This window comes from Musca autumnalis, unplaced genomic scaffold (assembly GCF_047663935.1).
Source record: "Musca autumnalis isolate F117 unplaced genomic scaffold, ASM4766393v1 scaffold_1, whole genome shotgun sequence".
Lineage (NCBI taxonomy): Eukaryota > Metazoa > Arthropoda > Insecta > Diptera > Muscidae > Musca > Musca autumnalis.
Genome location: NW_027411644.1, coordinates 63354369 through 63373322, shown reverse-complemented (window position 1 = coordinate 63373322; position 18954 = coordinate 63354369). Strand labels below are relative to the sequence as shown.

Here is an 18954-nt window from a genome sequence, read left to right as displayed (position 1 = left end):
TAAATGGCACTCAGCCGATTTTTGTCATGGCACTCAGCCGTCAAAGAAATGGGGAGCATTTGCTTCGTCATCTTAAGATGTAATGCCAATGCTCACCACTTCCACTGGGTCAGCAGCGATAAGAATGCCAGAGGTGAGTCCGTATTGGATTTTATTTTAAAGTATAATCTCAGAATATGTAATAGGGGAAAGGAGTATACCTTTCAAAAAAGAACCAGAGGGAAGGTTATTGATATAACCTTAATTAACAAAGACGAATCCCTCATTTTTGACCGGAGGGTATCTGAAGAGTGCTCCTTTTCGGATCACCGGAAGATACTCTTTCAAGTCTCTGTTGACGGAATTCGACAACCACCACATAGAAATTCACGGAAAACCGACTGGAACAAATTCAATGAGCAAGTAAGCTACGAGCTGGGAGTATTACACTACCCCACAACAGCCAAGGAGCTTGATAGTGCAGTTAATCACGTAACAAAGGTTCTCGTGGACAGCTATGAGACCGCCTGCCCACTAACCCACCCAGGCAGAAGAAGTCAACCGGTCTGGTGGTCAAAAGAACTAGCAAACCTCAGAAAGACTTGCGGAAGGCTCTATAATAAAGCCAACAAAACGAAGTTGTCCACAGATTGGGAGAACTATAAGATATCTTTCAATAAGTACAACAGCGAAATAAAGAAAGCTAAACGCAGATCATGGGTCTGCTTTAGCGAGTCTATAGAAGGAGTTAAGGACGTAGCAAGATTCCGTAGAATACTCTCGAAGGACCCCAAATCCATAAGGAGTATTAAACGGGATGATGGCACATGGACTAACTCCGGTCTAGAAACCCTTGATCTCCTGGCCAAAACCCACTTCCCCAACTGCATGGATGTGGTGGAGAGCACTAGTGCTCCAATCATTTGCAACCAAGCCACTGGGGATGTGAGAATCATTGAGGAGATCATAAGTCGTCCAAAGATAGCCTGGGCAATTAACTCTTTCAAACCCTTTAAATCACCTGGTCCAGACGGCGTCTTTCCTGCCATGCTACAAAATGCATTGGAGGTATTGCTCCCACATCTGGGCAATATTTTCAGAGCCTGTCTATTTTTATCGCTCACCCCGGCTCTATGGAAGGAAGTCACTGTGACATACATCCCCAAGGCGGGAAGTCAAGCCATACACTTCCCAAAGACTATAGACCGATCAGCCTTTCTTCTGAAAACTTCCTTTCTTTTGAAAACTTTGGAAAGACTGTTGGACCTTGGAATAAGGGCCAGGCTTGGAAGTAGTACTATAAATTCTGCCCAACATGCCTACACTAAAGGTAAATCGGTGGAAACTGCACTGAATGAGGTCGTGGGCTTCATCGAGAGGAATATGGAGGGATCAAACTATACGTTAGCAGCCTTTCTCGATAGAGAAGGTGCCTTCAATAATGTCAAGCTTGAATCTATCCATAACACACTCTCTAACCTTGGTATTTCCCTTACATTGATCAATTGGATTGACGGAATGCTTAGCAGCAGAATAATCATTTCAAATATCGGTGAGACTTCCATTCGGAAGTCTGTCACCAGGGGCACACCACAAGGTGGCGTTCTATCGCCACTGCTGTGCTATGATGAACTACGAATAAAAACGATTGCTTATGCCGACGACGTGGTCATAATGATCAGGGGTGAGTTCCCGCAAACATTATCGGAGCTCATGCAAGGAGCTCTAGTCAAATTATCAAGATGGGCGCACAACAATGGACTTGGGGTGAATCCGTCTAAGACTGAGCTGGTCCTGTTTACCAAAAAGAGGAAAGTCAAACCATTCACACTGTCAATGCTTGATGGGGTTGTCCTGGAGCTGTCTCTAGAAGCCAAGTACCTCGGCATCATCCTGGACCATCAATTAACATGGAAAAGGAATGTCGAAGAACGCCCAATCCTTACTATGGTTCTCTGGTATGGTGGAATGCTTTGAACAAGACGACGCTTCTTCATAATTTAAACGCTGTTCAAAGAGCGGTATCACTGTTAATTACCGGTGCTATGAAAAACACTCCACAGGCAGCACTCAACGTCCTACTTGATCTTCACCCGTTGAATCTTGTAGTACAAGAGTTGGCAGCCAAGAGTGCTCTCCGTCTCAAAGAGACAAACTCATGGCGCAACACTGATTATGGTTATGCCTCTATCTTACGACGATCCGGATTTCAACTGGGATCGGAGGTAATCAGTGATTACATATCACCACAGTTACACTTCGACGAGATTGATGTACGAATACCCCATAGGGAGGCCTGGACCCACAATTCCCCACCTCTACTCGGTATAGAGGTTTATACCGACGGCTCCAAGATGGAAATGGGAACAGAAGCAGGCGTCTAAAGCGATACCCTCAATTTACGGCTCTCATACAGGTTGAACGAACATTCTAGTGTCTTCCAGGCCGAAATCTTTGCAGTTAAGAAAGCAGCAGAGTTGATAAGCAAAAAGAGGGGACATAACTGGACCGGTGACTATCTACGTGGATAGTCAGGCGGCCCTTAAATCACTTAAATCCCACTCAATCAAGTCTGCTGCGGTCTTGGACTGCAGGAAAGCTCTGGAAGACCTAAAATCAATCGTTACCTTATGCTGGGTCCCGGGTGACTGCAATATCGAAGGCAATGAGATAGCGGATGAGCTGGCACGTAGCCGATCGGAGTCAACCGACATTGAAATCGACAACTCTATCAAGACACCCTTGTGTCATTTCATGCGGCAGCTAGAACAAGTTTCAGATTTGGAACAATGAACCCGGTCGCAAGGTGTCAAAGACAATCTGGCCCAACCTATCTCAGCGAAGAACTATATCCCTTCTCTCCAAGAAGAAATCCGGTCTGAAATTAATGGTTGGAACAATCACAGGACACTGCAGGATAAGATCTCTGACCTGCAGATGGGATAGAGACGACACTACCGACTACTGCAGATTATGCGAAGATGAAGAAGAGACGGAGACGATTGAGCACTTATTATGTCGTTGTCCAGTGCTCATGACCAGGAGACTTCGAACGGTGGGTGAAGACACCACAACATCTCTGACAACGTTCTGCCAAGTCGAGCCGACGAAACTGCTTCTTTTGGCCAAAGGTTTAAAATGGCTTCAACGAGAACCAACCAATGCGCCTTAGCGTGGCGAACTCCCCACTCTCTCGCTCTTATATCTAAAACATCCTTTTCAATGACTTCTCTACCATTAATACCCTTTTACTCCATTAAAAGTAAAAGAAACAAGTAAAAAAGTATCAGTCGGCTTTGCTGACAGAGATATACCCTCAGCCTGTATAAATTGAAACAATTTTTTTCCAAAAAACGTATGTATTTAGGGGTTTTTAAAAATGTAGGCCGTTTGAACCAACAAAAATGTTGATTAGGATTAAAGATCAAAAGTTTTGAGGAGGAGATATTAAAAGGAATGGATCTACATTGACCATTATAGAAGTGGATCTCCAGCCACTACATATGGCGCCATAGGGGGTTTTTACACCCTTCGGGCTGTTTGCTCAAGAAAAAACTTTTACCATAATAATCGAGGCAGCGAATGCAAGTTGCTTCAACAAAAATCAAACTGATTCGATAACAGGTCTTAAAGTGAACTTATCCGAAATTTTGTGTGGGAGGTACCGGATGGAGTGGACAAATATAGTCCATATTTGAACCTGATCTATATCTATTAGATATATTAGGATGTGTAAAGTATGGACCAATTCGGCCACTTCCTTCAAGAGTTACCGTACGAACAAATTTTCCGAACATTTTTGAACTTTTGTGGGGGAGGTACCTGAAGGAGTTGACCGAGATGACTTATCTTCGAACTTAAACTATGTTTAGACAAAATATTACTAAGGCCAAATTTTGGACCGAATCGGCAGATCCGTTCGAGAGTTATCTTGCGCTCCAACCACCTCACACGGTGTCATAGGGGATTTTGCAACTTTCAGGCTATTTTCTCGGGAAGTATGGACTTGCCGCTAAGGAAACTTGTACCGTCGTATGGGGGGCAGTGAATACAAGTTGATAAAACAAAAATCAAAGCGAATCGAGAGATGGCCCTAAACTGAACTTTTCCGAAATTTTGTGTGGGAGGTACCCGAAGGAGTTGACCGATTGAGTGCATATTGAAACCTTATCTAAGTCTGGTACACACTTTACGATGGGCAAAGTATGGACCAACTCGGTTACTCCCTTCAAGAGTTATCAAGCGCACAAATTTTCCGAACATTTGTGGGGGAGGTACCGGAAGGAGTGGACCGATATAGCCCATCTTCGAACTTAAACTAAGTTTGGGCAAAATATTACGAAACCCAAAATTTTAACCGAATCGGTGCATCCGTTCGAGAGCTATCGTGCGCCCCAGCCAGACAGACAGACGGACGGACATGGCTCAATCGACTCTAAATTGTCTGAAACACATTTCGTCCAAACATACTTGGGGTCTAAAACCATTATTTCGATGAGGCACATTTTGCCCGTATGAAAGTGTTTATACCCTCGTTAGCATAAATGCTGAGGGTATAAAAATCGAATATTTGGCTTAAGATGAGTTTAAGCATTAAGCTCGGATCGATACCAAAATTTTTCCACAGGTAGGTCTCGTTAACCTGATCACAAATATATATAACATTTTTTGCGGAAGTCCATACTTCTCGAGATATGGGCCTCCGAAGTTCCGAAAATTCCCTTGTTAAATGTCGGCTACTTAGAGAAAAATTTTAATTTAAAAGAAAATGTTGCTCCCGTTCCCTAGATTGGCTCCTGTCCATAGCAGAAAGTCTTAAATCGCCGGCCGAAGGCCGGCTATATAAAAAAATTATAATTTTTTCCGAGCTTAATGCTTAAACTCAACTTGCTCCGAATATTTTTGCACTCACTGTATACTTTTTGAAGAAAAATTTATTCATCAGAAAAAAATATTTCCCATAAAGACTTTTTCATATCATTTGGTCTGTTCATTTACTTTTAAAAGTGGTAAAACCGGCAAAAGTAGGAAAAGTTGTAAACTGCTCCCATATGAATTGTACAGTGTCTGAAGTAAAGGAACGCTTTCCGAGTAAAAAGTGGTAAAACTTGAAGATTCTTGCACGTAAAGGAACAGAGCTATTGATATGTATCCTCTTCCGCACACTAAAAAAAACACCGTGTGCGATAGCTAGTGCGATAGTGTGAACAAAACCCTTCATTCTCATAAGAATTATCGATAACAATCTATCGATATTACTACTAACCACAGTTCAAACTATAGAACCCTTAAATATTTTTCTGGTGGAGCAAGAGTTGGAGCTAGCTGTAAACGAGAATGTACAAAAGGATTTATTTATTTAAATAAAATTAAAAAAGGATTATACTCCTCGCTCAATTGGTTAAAAAATACAATGGATTTTCCTCAACAAATTGAAGGTAAACAATTTTGAAAGTCAAAATGTTTTATTGCGGAAACAAAAGTCTCATTCTCAAGATTTTGCATATCCCCAAATGAAAAATCAATTTCTTCTTTTGTATCATTGTGTATGTGAATGTGTGCGTTGTGTGAAAAATTGGGTGGCAAATGGGGTGCGTGTATTACATCCCCTGTGTTTTGTTTTGTTGGGAAGAATATGGGGGCGAGCAGCGAGCTGGCAAACAATCCCCATTTATTGTTGTTGTGTTTGTGTGTAATGTAAAATGCATGTGAAGATGATGGTCGGTTGGTTTTTTAAAGGGGGGGTGCATGTGAAACAAGTGGGGAGTATGGAGTGAGTAACAAATGAGGAAAGATATGGAGTATATAAAAGGGGCCAAAGAGGTGGGGTTATGATGCAGTTTCTGTGATAATGTTCAAGTGCGGATTCATATATTGTCATTTCAAAACGTACTTTTTTATGTGATTTTCCTTCACCGTCAATAGTGTTGCTGTTTTTGCGGTTTGCTATTTGACCGGTCTTCGGCTCGGTGTTCTATTCAACGATAGTCAAGTATTGCCTGCCTTCTTTGTTTTCAAGTGAATATTGATTTTTTCACATCTTCTTTTTTTAGATTATTCTTTATAAAAAAAGCCAAGAGGTGCATACAATGCAATTGTTTGCCTTTTTTAACCAAAATCTTTGAATATGTACACACAAAGCAATTAATTTCTGATTTGAATGATGCTGGTACCATTTTATGTGGCGATGACGTTATTTCTTTTAGAGGAAAGCTAAAGGGTTAAATGAATGAATATTTCTTTGTTTTTGTTGTGAATAATGTGTATTTAACTTCCTTCAAAACGATATACCCAACGATATGTGAAAAAAAAAACAAGAAAATGCTGAAATTATGCATAGTTCCCAAAATGAATTCAGATGTCTACTACGACAACTTTGCATAATGGTTATGTTTTGTATCTTCCGTCCAGTTTAGGGCTCTGTTCGTCCGCAGTGTTAAATTTCCTTTAAAAATTAGAAGATTTATTGGTTGGCCGCCTTCGACCGGGAATTTAGGACTTTCATCTATGTACAGGGTGCAACACCGGCTTCTCGGTTAAATTTCCTTCTAATACTTTTTTTCCGTGGCCGGCCTTCTGCATGGAATATAAAAAAGCTAGTTGCAATCAAGGGAGCAAGTTGAAAGTAGTGGATGTATTTGACACTTTTTCCACAGAAAGTTTTCAAAAATTAAATTTTTACCGAAAATAGCCGGCCTTAGGCTGGGGTTTAAGACTTTATCCTATGGATAGATGCTAAACAGGGCTAACGGGATGATAATTTTTTTTTTTCAAAAATCATATGGGTTTTCGGAACTTTCGAAACCTATATCTCGGGAAATACGGACTTCCCCCACATGAAATATATATTGGCGTAATCAGCATTCCAAGATCTACCTATAATTATCTGAGTCCAGCCACTACATTCATCTTATGCCCAATCAAGACCTCCAAAGCTTTACAAAGATACCCATATTGACGGCCAACATATTTCTGTAATCAGGACGAAAAGATCTACTTGTATATATAAATATCAACTTCATCCGGAACAATTAACAAAGAGGAAATCCCTACAGGTATTCTAGTTGTTCGTTTTTCTGCTTAATCTGGCTCTATCTACATTCCTGGAACTTTGCTTCGATGGGTTGTAACCACAAAACTACTGAAGTTAGTTGATTAGGTTTGGCAGGACAGTTGAAAAGGTACAGTGTCTCGTGCGGGCCTGAGCCGCATGCTGGGCAGATGTTTTGCACGGTGTCATCGATTCTTGCCCAGTAGGAACTTAGACGTATCCATCCTGACGCTCCGCAGCTGCAATAGATGGGGGATGTTCTCCGAGGACCGTATTCAAACGATAGTTGTTTGTGGCATCTGCGACTGCATCCGTGTGAATACTATTTGTTGATCTAGTGGTACTCTCTTGTAACGTTGAACTTCTCTTTCTAGATCATTAAGATCCCCTCTGACGCCTGGATGGGGTCCCATTCTCCATATGGTGATTAGGGTGGCTCCTACGGCAATACCCGAGGAAGTACTGTAACGAAAGCATGCCATTGTGTTGCTGCACAGGAAGAATCTTTGTCACATCATGTAGGTAGATGTTCCATTGAAGACATGAGGAGGCACCCTGTTCTCAGGGCGACATTCTGACAGGTCTGCGAACAAATTTCCTTTAGAGGCAACTGGCGGAAAAAATCGCCATTTTCCCCACACATAGCCCATTCTATTCTGATTCCAACGATGTATAAGTCCCGGAAATGTATACTTCCCGAGATATCGACCTCGAAAGTTCCAGAAAATCCCTACGTTAGACTTAAGTTAAACATATTTACTAAACTCGTATCGTATGAAAATTTCATTATTATTGGTAAGTATCGTCTCCCCCAACACAGGAATACAATTATATGGGGGAAGTCCACACTTCCCGAGAAATAGGTCACAGAATTTTCTTTTCAATTTTTTCACTAAATAGCCGGCCTTCGGCCGGGGATTTAAGACTTTCTCCTATGAACAGGTGCAAATCTCGGGAACGGGAACAACATTTTCTCCTAAATTTTCAATTTTTTCCCTAAATAGCCGGCCTTCGGCCGGAGATTTAAGACTCCTATAGACAGGTGCAAATCTCGGGAAAGGGAGCAAAATGTTCTCCTAAATTTTAAATTTTTTTCTGTATATAGCCGGCTTTTGGCCGGGTATTTAAGACTTTCTCCTATGGACATATGCAATCCTCGGGAACGCAACCAAATTTTCCTCCTTTTAACACGAATTGAGTTTAATAAATGCGTTTTAACAAAATTTTAACACCCAACCCAACTTGGGGTTTTGTTGGAATTTTCGAGGCCTATATCTGGGGAAGTATACATTTCCGGGACATAAGATATACACCGTTGGAATCAGAATAGAAAGGACTACCTATGGTGCAAATATGGTCTTCCTACCTTAGTTGCCTCCAAAGGAAATTTAAGCCCAGGTCTGAATATTTGTTCCATCGCGTTGGACTTATATTCGTTGTTGTTGTTGTTGTTATAATCGTGGACCACATTGGTTCCGCATAGCTTATCACAGACCCACCTATCGCATTATATGTGGTCAATACTGTTTTTTTCTGCACCCTCAAGTGCTACCGCCTAGTGACTTCAGGACCTTGTTGTATCTTGCGCAGATGTGGCATTCGCGGAAGACATGAACGTGCTGTCCAATGTGACCCCTAGAATCTTGGGGTTGTTGGTGGCCGGAATTCTGCAACCATCGACCATGACATTCAACTCAATGCTCATCTCTGCTGTAAATGTGGTGAACATAGTGGAGGGGGGCAGAATACATGAGAGGTAGTGGTTAACTGTTCCGAAGATATCACACCATCCTGGGCAACTCCCTGTTACACTCTACGGGGCTGGGACTTCTTTTTCCTGAATTCTACATACGACTGGAGGTTAGTCTGCTCAAAGACCTCAAACAGCGTGTAGTGCACGGCTATCATACGGATGCTCTGGTTGAGTCCCCCCCATGTTGATTTTCGGCAACTGGATTGCTATTTCTGACGCCTCAAAAGTCTGCTAAGGGCGACAAAAGCGAAATCGATGTGTTCGATTCACCTTTTCTGACATCCTTGCCGGGGGTCAGTAGTGGGACCATCTTTCCTGCTTCGGGAACGATGCGGACGACTAGCTACAGATTTAAAACTTTGGTAGAGAACTTCGCAGAGATCTAATGCGACGTAGTACTCTTGTCTTCGAACTGTCACTCCCGGGGTGGACGACAAAATGTCGATTAAAATAACTTGCGCACCTCATCGGATCCGTCAGCGTAACCTCGACGTGACGGCAGTCGTATCTTGCTTCCTTCCTGGGTTCGAGAGTGACTTAACTGTTGCCCACAATTCACTAATTCCGGCTACAGTGTTGCAACTCATCAGATGATTTAATCAGCTGTTAACTTCCAGTGTCAGCTCCCTGACTCTGGGATCACTGGGGTTTGTACGACGAAGCTCATCACGTTTTGTTAATCCCTTGGCCTCTGCTGGGAAGTTTGTTCTCACTTCGGGTATTCCACCAGCAGTTATACAGCGAACGGCTGCAGCAGAGATGAGGATTGGACAGATCTCAGAAGCGGCGTTTAGTGAACTCTCTGAAACTAGGCCAATTAGCTTTCCATGATTGATGAAAGTGCGGCATTCAGAGGTGATGAAATCGGGCGGTCTGTTGATGGAGACAATAATGGAGAGTGGATCTGACCAAAGAGAAACGTTGCCAGGTGACGTCATTTGTCAGACCAGGTGACACGATGGTTATATCTCGCAAATTGTGACACTTTTCGCAGATTCTGGTAGAGGCATCCTCATTGACCATGCAAAACGTAGAGCTATCAATATACTTAGACATCTATATAACCCTCTGGTTGGTTATTGCCTTCGGCGAGATATAAACATTGAGCCCTTCTACCTCGGCAGTTTCACAACTGGCCGCTACACTCCATCTATGGGCCATTAGAGTCAAGCTAAAGCAAGATTAGGCTGTACTGGGCAGACCTATCATACTTGAGATGAAATGCCCAGTACCGATATGAAACGTTAACGTACTAGCTGGCTGAGAAAAAGATTCTATAGCTAGTGGTCTCCCTACATATTTTCCCCCATAAAACAGATTATGGTGCGTACGCGATCCCTACGTTATGGTGAGGTCCCTTGGTCGGCAGGGTTGGCTATGTGTGGCGTGGTAACTATCGAAAAAAAATATAAGTAGAGGGAGATCTCGGTGCATCTTAGGTCAAAACAAAGGTAGTAGTGGCCATTCATTCTTCCTGAATATTGATTGCTACAGTACAACTTATACGGTCAATATAGAGTGCCTAAACAGGACTTTCCCCCGTTTTTTCCTGTTAATACTTTTGTAGTCTTTTACTTAAATGGATATTAAGATTTGTTATCCTTAAGCCGCCTCTTTTTCACATAGATATGAACGCACATGTCTTGATTATATAATATTCAAATTATTCCCTCTTATTATTATCTGAAACTTTTACTTTATCTTTTAAAAATCGATTAATTAATTTTCTGTTTTTGTATTTTAAGATACTCATTACATACAGTTCATCACCACCACAACCACCACTTCCCTCCACTACAATACAAGATTGTTGATAATCGGCTATTAGATATCAAAATTAAATCAAAATCCAACAAAAATAAGAAAACTTTGAAAAAAAAAACTTTCTCCCACCTCTCTATTTTTAATATAAACCCCAAAAAGAAGTAAATATTAGTTTTGTTTTGTATTCCCATTTCGATACAAATCACAAAACCCAAAAAAGTAAATTTAAACTCTTGATACACAGAAACCCTAGTGGCTAGATCACCATCGGTCTATGATGTGGTAATGGAATCACCGCTATATGCGGTATCTAAGTTTGAACGTGGTACCCGAAGTAGTTTTGGTGTTATGGATGGAGGATTTGGTCAAACAAAACTAGTGGACATAACGACAAATCAATCTATTACAGCTGGAAGTAATTTCAATTACATAGATAAAATGGCCTCGAGTATGAATAGCAGCACCACGATGGATGACACCACACCCAGTGATTCGGGGGTACAAATGTTGGACTCTGAATCAAGTGAACTAATGGCAGAATCTATAACATCACAGACAGGCTTTGAGTTTGAGGAAAATGCCAAGCCCCCCTTGGAGGTGGGAAAGATGGATGAAAAAGGCCAAAATAAAGAAGCATTGATTGTGATACCAGCCGAAGAGACGGCAGTAATAGATAGTAATTCTAATGTAACAGGAGTAACAGCGGTTGTTGGTGCCGCCTTGGTAGAAGAAGCCATGACCATTAGCCAATGTTCCACATTTGATACAACGGAAAATATTGTCTATCGGCGAAAAGTGCGTAAAACGCCCAGTGTAGCCAAGGCGCCCAAAAAGCGGGTGTCTTTCCATGAAGACATACTCAAAAATACTCGTACTGATAATATACACATAGAGCATGGTTTTATAACCTATAAGGCAGGAGGAGTACAACGACGAATGGCTCCCGTAATGGGTCAGGCTGGACGTTATTCTTGGTGCTCGGAAGGTGATCGACAACGTTCTGCGGAACTTTGTAATACTCAGGATGGTGATGATGGTGATGAAACATCGGCAGGTGATGGATCAAAACGGCGGGGTCGTGTGGTCTATCGCAATGCCTGTTCGGATGTTTTAGATTATGGAAATTCTGATATTTATGATATGAATGAAAGCCAATGTTTACAATATGATAATTCGGGGGTATTTGAATATGCTCCCAATGACAAGAACAACAAACAAGCAGAGGCAGCCCCAGCAGCTGCTAAAGCTGAGAATCCAGAAAAGAAACCAGAACTTTACAAATGTTCTTGTTCCAGTTCGAATTCAAGTCTGGATTCGGATGAAAATGACAAGAACTCAAATGGTCAGAGTTATGGCCAGGCCAAGAGTAATTCCTGTGATTGTATTGGTATGAGTAATAATGCCAATAATAATATAATAGGTAAGCGGTTTCTTAACTTCACTTTTGTAGTCATTCTAATAAATGTCTTCTCCATTTTCTCCTTAGGTGACAATTGCTATTATTCCGAACCCAACATCGATTTTGATGAAAGTCCACCTAGACAAAAATCCGTGTGGAACAAGGAAAAGAAACCCAAATCCAGCTGTCTCAAGAAAACAAAATGCCACACCAATATTATACATGAACAAGATCTCAATACCAAAGTCAAGAAATTCAATGTCCATGATATGAATCAACTGTTGGATAATAGCAGTAAAATGATTTTTGGTTCTTTGAAAAGTATTTTTACCATGCCTTTACCAGAACGTGGTGTACCAGAGGGTTCAGAAGATTTGCAAGCTGTGGTGGAGTGTCTATCGGAATTGGAACAGACGCCTGAACATCATATAAGAGCAGCTAAAGAAGTGGACAATTTCGCTGAACGTTCGGAATCGCCACCTTTGAAAGCAAAACCATTCCTTAGCAAGAGTTTAGATGGTTCCAAGCAACAACAACCCATCAAGAAATTTGTCCACAATGTAGATGAACAATTGCGGCGCAATAACGAGGAAGATATCTACTCTGCCACCCGGCAAAATAGTGATGAAACTCCAAAGGAGTTAACCACCACCACCACCAACAACAGAACAACACCACAGCTGGTACGACAAATGGAGTTTGAAGCTGATAATGATGTACTCAGTGGTGCTGCAGCAGTTGCTGCCCCATCCTCATGTGAGACCAGCAGTAGCACCACCACTGCTGATCGCACACCATTTCGCAATAAATTCATTATCAACTGTGAGAGCACGGTATTTGAACACACCGGTGTTTCGTATTGCTATGAATCGGCTTCATTCACTGATCTCAACAACATGGAAGATTTACACGGCAGTATTGCTAGTTTAATTGAAAAAGATACACCAATTGCTCAACCAGAACCGGAAGTTCTAAAAAGTGCATTCATGACAGCACCCATTGCCAAGACATTTTCCAATTTCTTTCGCAGTTTTAAAGATGCCGGCAAAGATAAGACATCACCAAAGAAATTGAATAAAAAAGACAAGCAAAGTCAGGAGGAAGAGGCAAAGAAAATTCAGGAAGCCACTGAAAACTATTTTGGTATGTGAACGAAAAAAAAAAAAACGTTTGAAATGATTTTATTTTTGCCGTTACGGCAATGTTGATTTTCAAATTATTTTGTTTATTAATTTATCATTTGAGTTGAGCTGAATCACCGAACTGCGTATTCTCTGTTAAGAGCCTAGGCATTCCAGTGCAGATTCGAACGTGATGGTCTTTAAAATCTTGTATTCATTTCTCCTTTCATAGTAAAAAAAAATTCTTTAAAAGATCCACGTTTTGTCAGTGATGGCCTCTCCAAAAATATTCTTTAAAAGATCCACGTTTTGTCAGTGATGGCCTCTCCAAAAATATTCTTTAAAAGATCCACGTTTTGTCAGTGATGGCCTCTCCAAAAATATTCTTTAAAAGATCCACGTTTTGTCAGTGATGGCCTCTCCAAAAATATTCTTTAAAAGATCCACGTTTTGTCAGTGATGGCCTCTCCAAAAATATTCTTTAAAAGATCCACGTTTTGTCAGTGATGGCCTCTCCAAAAATATTCTTTAAAAGATCCACGTTTTGTCAGTGATGGCCTCTCCAAAAATATTCTTTAAAAGATCCACGTTTTGTCAGTGATGGCCTCTCCAAAAATATTCTTTAAAAGATCCACGTTTTGTCAGTGATGGCCTCTCCAAAAATATTCTTTAAAAGATCCACGTTTTGTCAGTGATGGCCTCTCCAAAAATATTCTTTAAAAGATCCACGTTTTGTCAGTGATGGCCTCTCCAAAAATATTCTTTAAAAAATCCACGTTTTGTCAGTGATGGCCTCTCCAAAAATATTCTTTAAAAAATCTACGTTTTGTCAGTGATGGCCTCTCCAAAAATATTTTTTTAAAAAATCCACGTTTTGTCAGTGATGGCCTCTCCAAAAATATTCTTTAAAAAATCCACGTTTTGTCAGTGATGGCCTCTCCAAAAATATTCTTTAAAAAATCCACGTTTTGTCAGTGATGGCCTCTCCAAAAATATTCTTTAAAAAAATCTACGTTTTGTCAGTGATGGCCTCTCCAAAAATATTTTTTAAAAAATCCACGTTTTGTCAGTTATGGCCTCTCCAAAAATATTTTTTAAAAAAATCCACGTTTTGTCAGCGATGGCCTCTCCAAAAATATTCTTTAAAAAAATCTACGTTTTGTCAGTGATGGCCTCTCCAAAAATATTCTTTAAAAAAATCTACGTTTTGTCAGTGATGGCCTCTCCAAAAATATTCTTTAAAAAATCCACGTTTTGTCAGTGATGGCCTCTCCAAAAATATTCTTTAAAAAAATCTACGTTTTGTCAGTGATGGCCTCTCCAAAAATATTCTTTAAAAAAATCCACGTTTTGTCAGTGATGGCCTCTCCAAAAATATTTTTTAAAAAATCCACGTTTTGTCAGTGATGGCCTCTCCAAAAATATTTTTTAAAAAAATCTACGTTTTGTCAGTGATGGCCTCTCCAAAAATATTCTTTAAAAAAATCCACGTTTTGTCAGTGATGGCCTCTCCAAAAATATTCTTTAAAAAAATCTACGTTTTGTCAGTGATGGCCTCTCCAAAAATATTTTTTAAAAAATCCACGTTTTGTCAGTGATGGCCTCTCCAAAAATATTCTTTAAAAAAATCCACGTTTTGTCAGTGATGGCCTCTCCAAAAATATTTTTTAAAAAATCCACGTTTTGTCAGTGATGGCCTCTCCAAAAATATTTTTTAAAAAAATCTACGTTTTGTCAGTGATGGCCTCTCCAAAAATATTCTTTAAAAAACCCACGTTTTGTCAGTGATGGCCTCTCCAAAAATATTCTTTAAAAAATCTACGTTTTGTCAGTGATGGCCTCTCCAAAAATATTTTTTTAAAAAATCCACGTTTTGTCAGTGATGGCCTCTCCAAAAATATTCTTTAAAAAATCCACGTTTTGTCAGTGATGGCCTCTCCAAAAATATTCTTTAAAAAATCCACGTTTTGTCAGTGATGGCCTCTCCAAAAATATTCTTTAAAAAAATCTACGTTTTGTCAGTGATGGCCTCTCCAAAAATATTCTTTAAAAAAATCCACGTTTTGTCAGTGATGGCCTCTCCAAAAATATTTTTTAAAAAATCCACGTTTTGTCAGTTATGGCCTCTCCAAAAATATTTTTTAAAAAAATCCACGTTTTGTCAGCGATGGCCTCTCCAAAAATATTCTTTAAAAAAAATCTACGTTTTGTCAGTGATGGCCTCTCCAAAAATATTCTTTAAAAAAATCTACGTTTTGTCAGTGATGGCCTCTCCAAAAATATTTTTTAAAAAATCCACGTTTTGTCAGTTATGGCCTCTCCAAAAATATTTTTTAAAAAAATCCACGTTTTGTCAGCGATGGCCTCTCCAAAAATATTCTTTAAAAAAATCTACGTTTTGTCAGTGATGGCCTCTCCAAAAATATTCTTTAAAAAAATCTACGTTTTGTCAGTGATGGCCTCTCCAAAAATATTCTTTAAAAAATCCACGTTTTGTCAGTGATGGCCTCTCCAAAAATATTCTTTAAAAAAATCTACGTTTTGTCAGTGATGGCCTCTCCAAAAATATTCTTTAAAAAAATCCACGTTTTGTCAGTGATGGCCTCTCCAAAAATATTTTTTAAAAAATCCACGTTTTGTCAGTGATGGCCTCTCCAAAAATATTTTTTAAAAAAATCTACGTTTTGTCAGTGATGGCCTCTCCAAAAATATTCTTTAAAAAAATCCACGTTTTGTCAGTGATGGCCTCTCCAAAAATATTCTTTAAAAAAATCTACGTTTTGTCAGTGATGGCCTCTCCAAAAATATTTTTTAAAAAATCCACGTTTTGTCAGTGATGGCCTCTCCAAAAATATTCTTTAAAAAAATCCACGTTTTGTCAGTGATGGCCTCTCCAAAAATATTTTTTAAAAAATCCACGTTTTGTCAGTGATGGCCTCTCCAAAAATATTTTTTAAAAAAATCTACGTTTTGTCAGTGATGGCCTCTCCAAAAATATTCTTTAAAAAACCCACGTTTTGTCAGTGATGGCCTCTCCAAAAATATTCTTTAAAAAATCTACGTTTTGTCAGTGATGGCCTCTCCAAAAATATTTTTTTAAAAAATCCACGTTTTGTCAGTGATGGCCTCTCCAAAAATATTCTTTAAAAAATCCACGTTTTGTCAGTGATGGCCTCTCCAAAAATATTCTTTAAAAAATCCACGTTTTGTCAGTGATGGCCTCTCCAAAAATATTCTTTAAAAAAATCTACGTTTTGTCAGTGATGGCCTCTCCAAAAATATTCTTTAAAAAAATCCACGTTTTGTCAGTGATGGCCTCTCCAAAAATATTTTTTAAAAAATCCACGTTTTGTCAGTTATGGCCTCTCCAAAAATATTTTTTAAAAAAATCCACGTTTTGTCAGCGATGGCCTCTCCAAAAATATTCTTTAAAAAAAATCTACGTTTTGTCAGTGATGGCCTCTCCAAAAATATTCTTTAAAAAAATCTACGTTTTGTCAGTGATGGCCTCTCCAAAAATATTCTTTAAAAAATCCACGTTTTGTCAGTGATGGCCTCTCCAAAAATATTCTTTAAAAAAATCTACGTTTTGTCAGTGATGGCCTCTCCAAAAATATTTTTTAAAAAATCCACGTTTTGTCAGTGATGGCCTCTCCAAAAATATTTTTTAAAAAATCCACGTTTTGTCAGTGATGGCCTCTCCAAAAATATTTTTTAAAAAAATCTACGTTTTGTCAGTGATGGCCTCTCCAAAAATATTCTTTAAAAAAATCCACGTTTTGTCAGTGATGGCCTCTCCAAAAATATTCTTTAAAAAAATCTACGTTTTGTCAGTGATGGCCTCTCCAAAAATATTTTTTAAAAAATCCACGTTTTGTCAGTGATGGCCTCTCCAAAAATATTACTTACTTACTTACTTAGCTGGCCCATTACAGAACATTTGTTCTATAGGCCGAACTAAGAAGAGATCTCCATTCCTCTCTATTTGTTGCTTTGCTCTCTGGAATACCGCGCCTTTTCATCTCAACATCCACTTGTTTGCGCCATCTATTCCTTGGCCTGCCAATTCTGCGTGCACCGCCATGTGGCATGTATTCATACGCCTTTTTAGCGGGTTCATCATCGCTCATTCTTATGATATGGCCTAGCCAACGCAATCGCTGCATCTCGATACGTTTAACAATATTCATGTCGTTGTATAGCAGATACAGCTCGTGGTTCATGCGACGTCGATATTCACCGTCAACGCAGATTGGTCCGTAGATCTTTCGAAGAATTTTTCTCTCAAACACACCAAGCACTGCCATGTCTGCTTGCGCAAGTACCCAGGCTTCGGAGCCATACATCAGCACGGGTAGTATCAGTGTTTTGTAGAGCGTTATTTTTGTTTGACGAGATGTGGCTTTGTTTTTAAACTGCTTACTTAATCCAAAGTAGCATCTGTTGGCCAATACAATTCTTCTTTTTATTTCACAACTGATGTCGTTTGTTGTGTTGACGGAGGTGCCGAGGTAGACGAAGTCTTTTACTACCTCAATATTATAGGAACCAACTTCCACAGTCGGTCCGAGCTCAATGGACGCATTGCGCGTCGACACCATCAACTTGGTCTTCTCACCGTTTACCGCCAGACCCACTTTAGCAGATTCTCCTTCGACCTTTATAAAGGTATCAGTTACTTCTTTTACTGATCGACCCATGATGTCTATATCATCAGCATAAGCAAGTAACATGTGACTATTGGTGTAGATTGTGCCACTTCTTTTGACGTTTGCCTCTCGTATAACCTTTTCTAGCAGGATGTTGAAGAGGTCACACGAAAGGCTGTCTCCTTGTCTGAAACCTCTTTTGGTACCAAACTCTTCGGAGAGGTTCTTTCCTATTTTAACTGAGGACCTCGTGTCAGTTAAAGTCATTTTACAAAGCCGGATGAGCTTTGCGGGAATACCAAATTCAGACATGGCTTGGAATACCTTTGAGCGCAGCGGACTGTCGAAGGCTGCTTTATAATCGACAAAAAGGTGGTAGGTGTCGATCTGCATCTCTTGGGTCTTCTCCAGGATTTGCCGCAGGGTAAATATCTGGTCAATGGTGGACTTGCCAGGTCTAAAGCCGCATTGGTATGGTCCAATAATCTCGTTGACCATTGGCTTTAGTCGTTCGCACAATATCCCTGACACGATCTTGTAGGCAATAGGGAGTAGACTTATGCCCCTATAGTTAGAGCATACAGTCTTATCTCCCTTCTTGTGTACGGGGCACAGGATACTCAGGTTCCAATCGTCGGGTACTCGTTCTTCCTGCCAGATGGTGCTAACTAGCTGATGAATACACCTTATCAGCGTGTCGCCTCCGGTTTTGAACAGCTCGGCTGGTAAGCCATCGGCCCCTGCTGCCTTATTATTCTTCAGCCGATTTATTGCTGTCTTTACCTCATCTTGGCTGGGCAGTATACATTCAATACCATCTTCTGGGATTGGGACTGTGGTATCTTCGTCTTCTTCGCTGCTATTGGATACCAACAGATTTGAAAAATGTTCTTTCCATATCCTGAGTATACTATCTGTATCAGTTACCAAATTACCTTGCTGGTCTCTACAGGAGGATGTGCCTGTACCAAAGCCATCAGTTTGATGCTTGACTCTTTGGTAGAATTTTCGGACTTCATTCTGGCTCCTGTACATCTCGATTTTTTCACACTCCCGCTTTTCCATCTCTCTCTTTTTCCTGCGGAAAAGACGTTTCTCCTCTCTCCTTTTCTCCCTGTATCTCTCTCGTGCGCTACGCGTTGCTACGGATTGTAAAGTAGCCTTATATGCCGCATTTTTTTCTTCAGTGGCAGCACGACACTCCTCATCATACCATGGATTCCTTGGTGGAGGTCTCT

General features: G+C 40.1%; 1 protein-coding gene across 3 annotated transcripts in view; it reads left to right on the top strand.

Moving 5' to 3' along the window:
- Positions 1-5246: 5246 nt before the first annotated feature.
- The window catches only part of prd1 (pleckstrin homology domain-containing protein pruning defect 1), a 30733-nt gene continuing 17025 nt past the window's right edge, over positions 5247-18954 (top strand). Inside the window, exons 1-4 of one of the 3 annotated variants that reach the window (XM_073978265.1) lie at positions 5261-5417; positions 10529-10708; positions 10792-11967; positions 12034-13089. In XM_073978265.1, the coding sequence (XP_073834366.1) occupies positions 10833-11967; positions 12034-13089 (2191 nt within the window). In that variant the 5' untranslated portion in view covers positions 5261-5417; positions 10529-10708; positions 10792-10832. Of the gene's footprint in view, positions 5418-10528; positions 11968-12033; positions 13090-18954 lie in introns of all 3 variants that reach the window. The other 2 variants (XM_073978254.1, XM_073978276.1) reach the window with 2 other exon arrangements.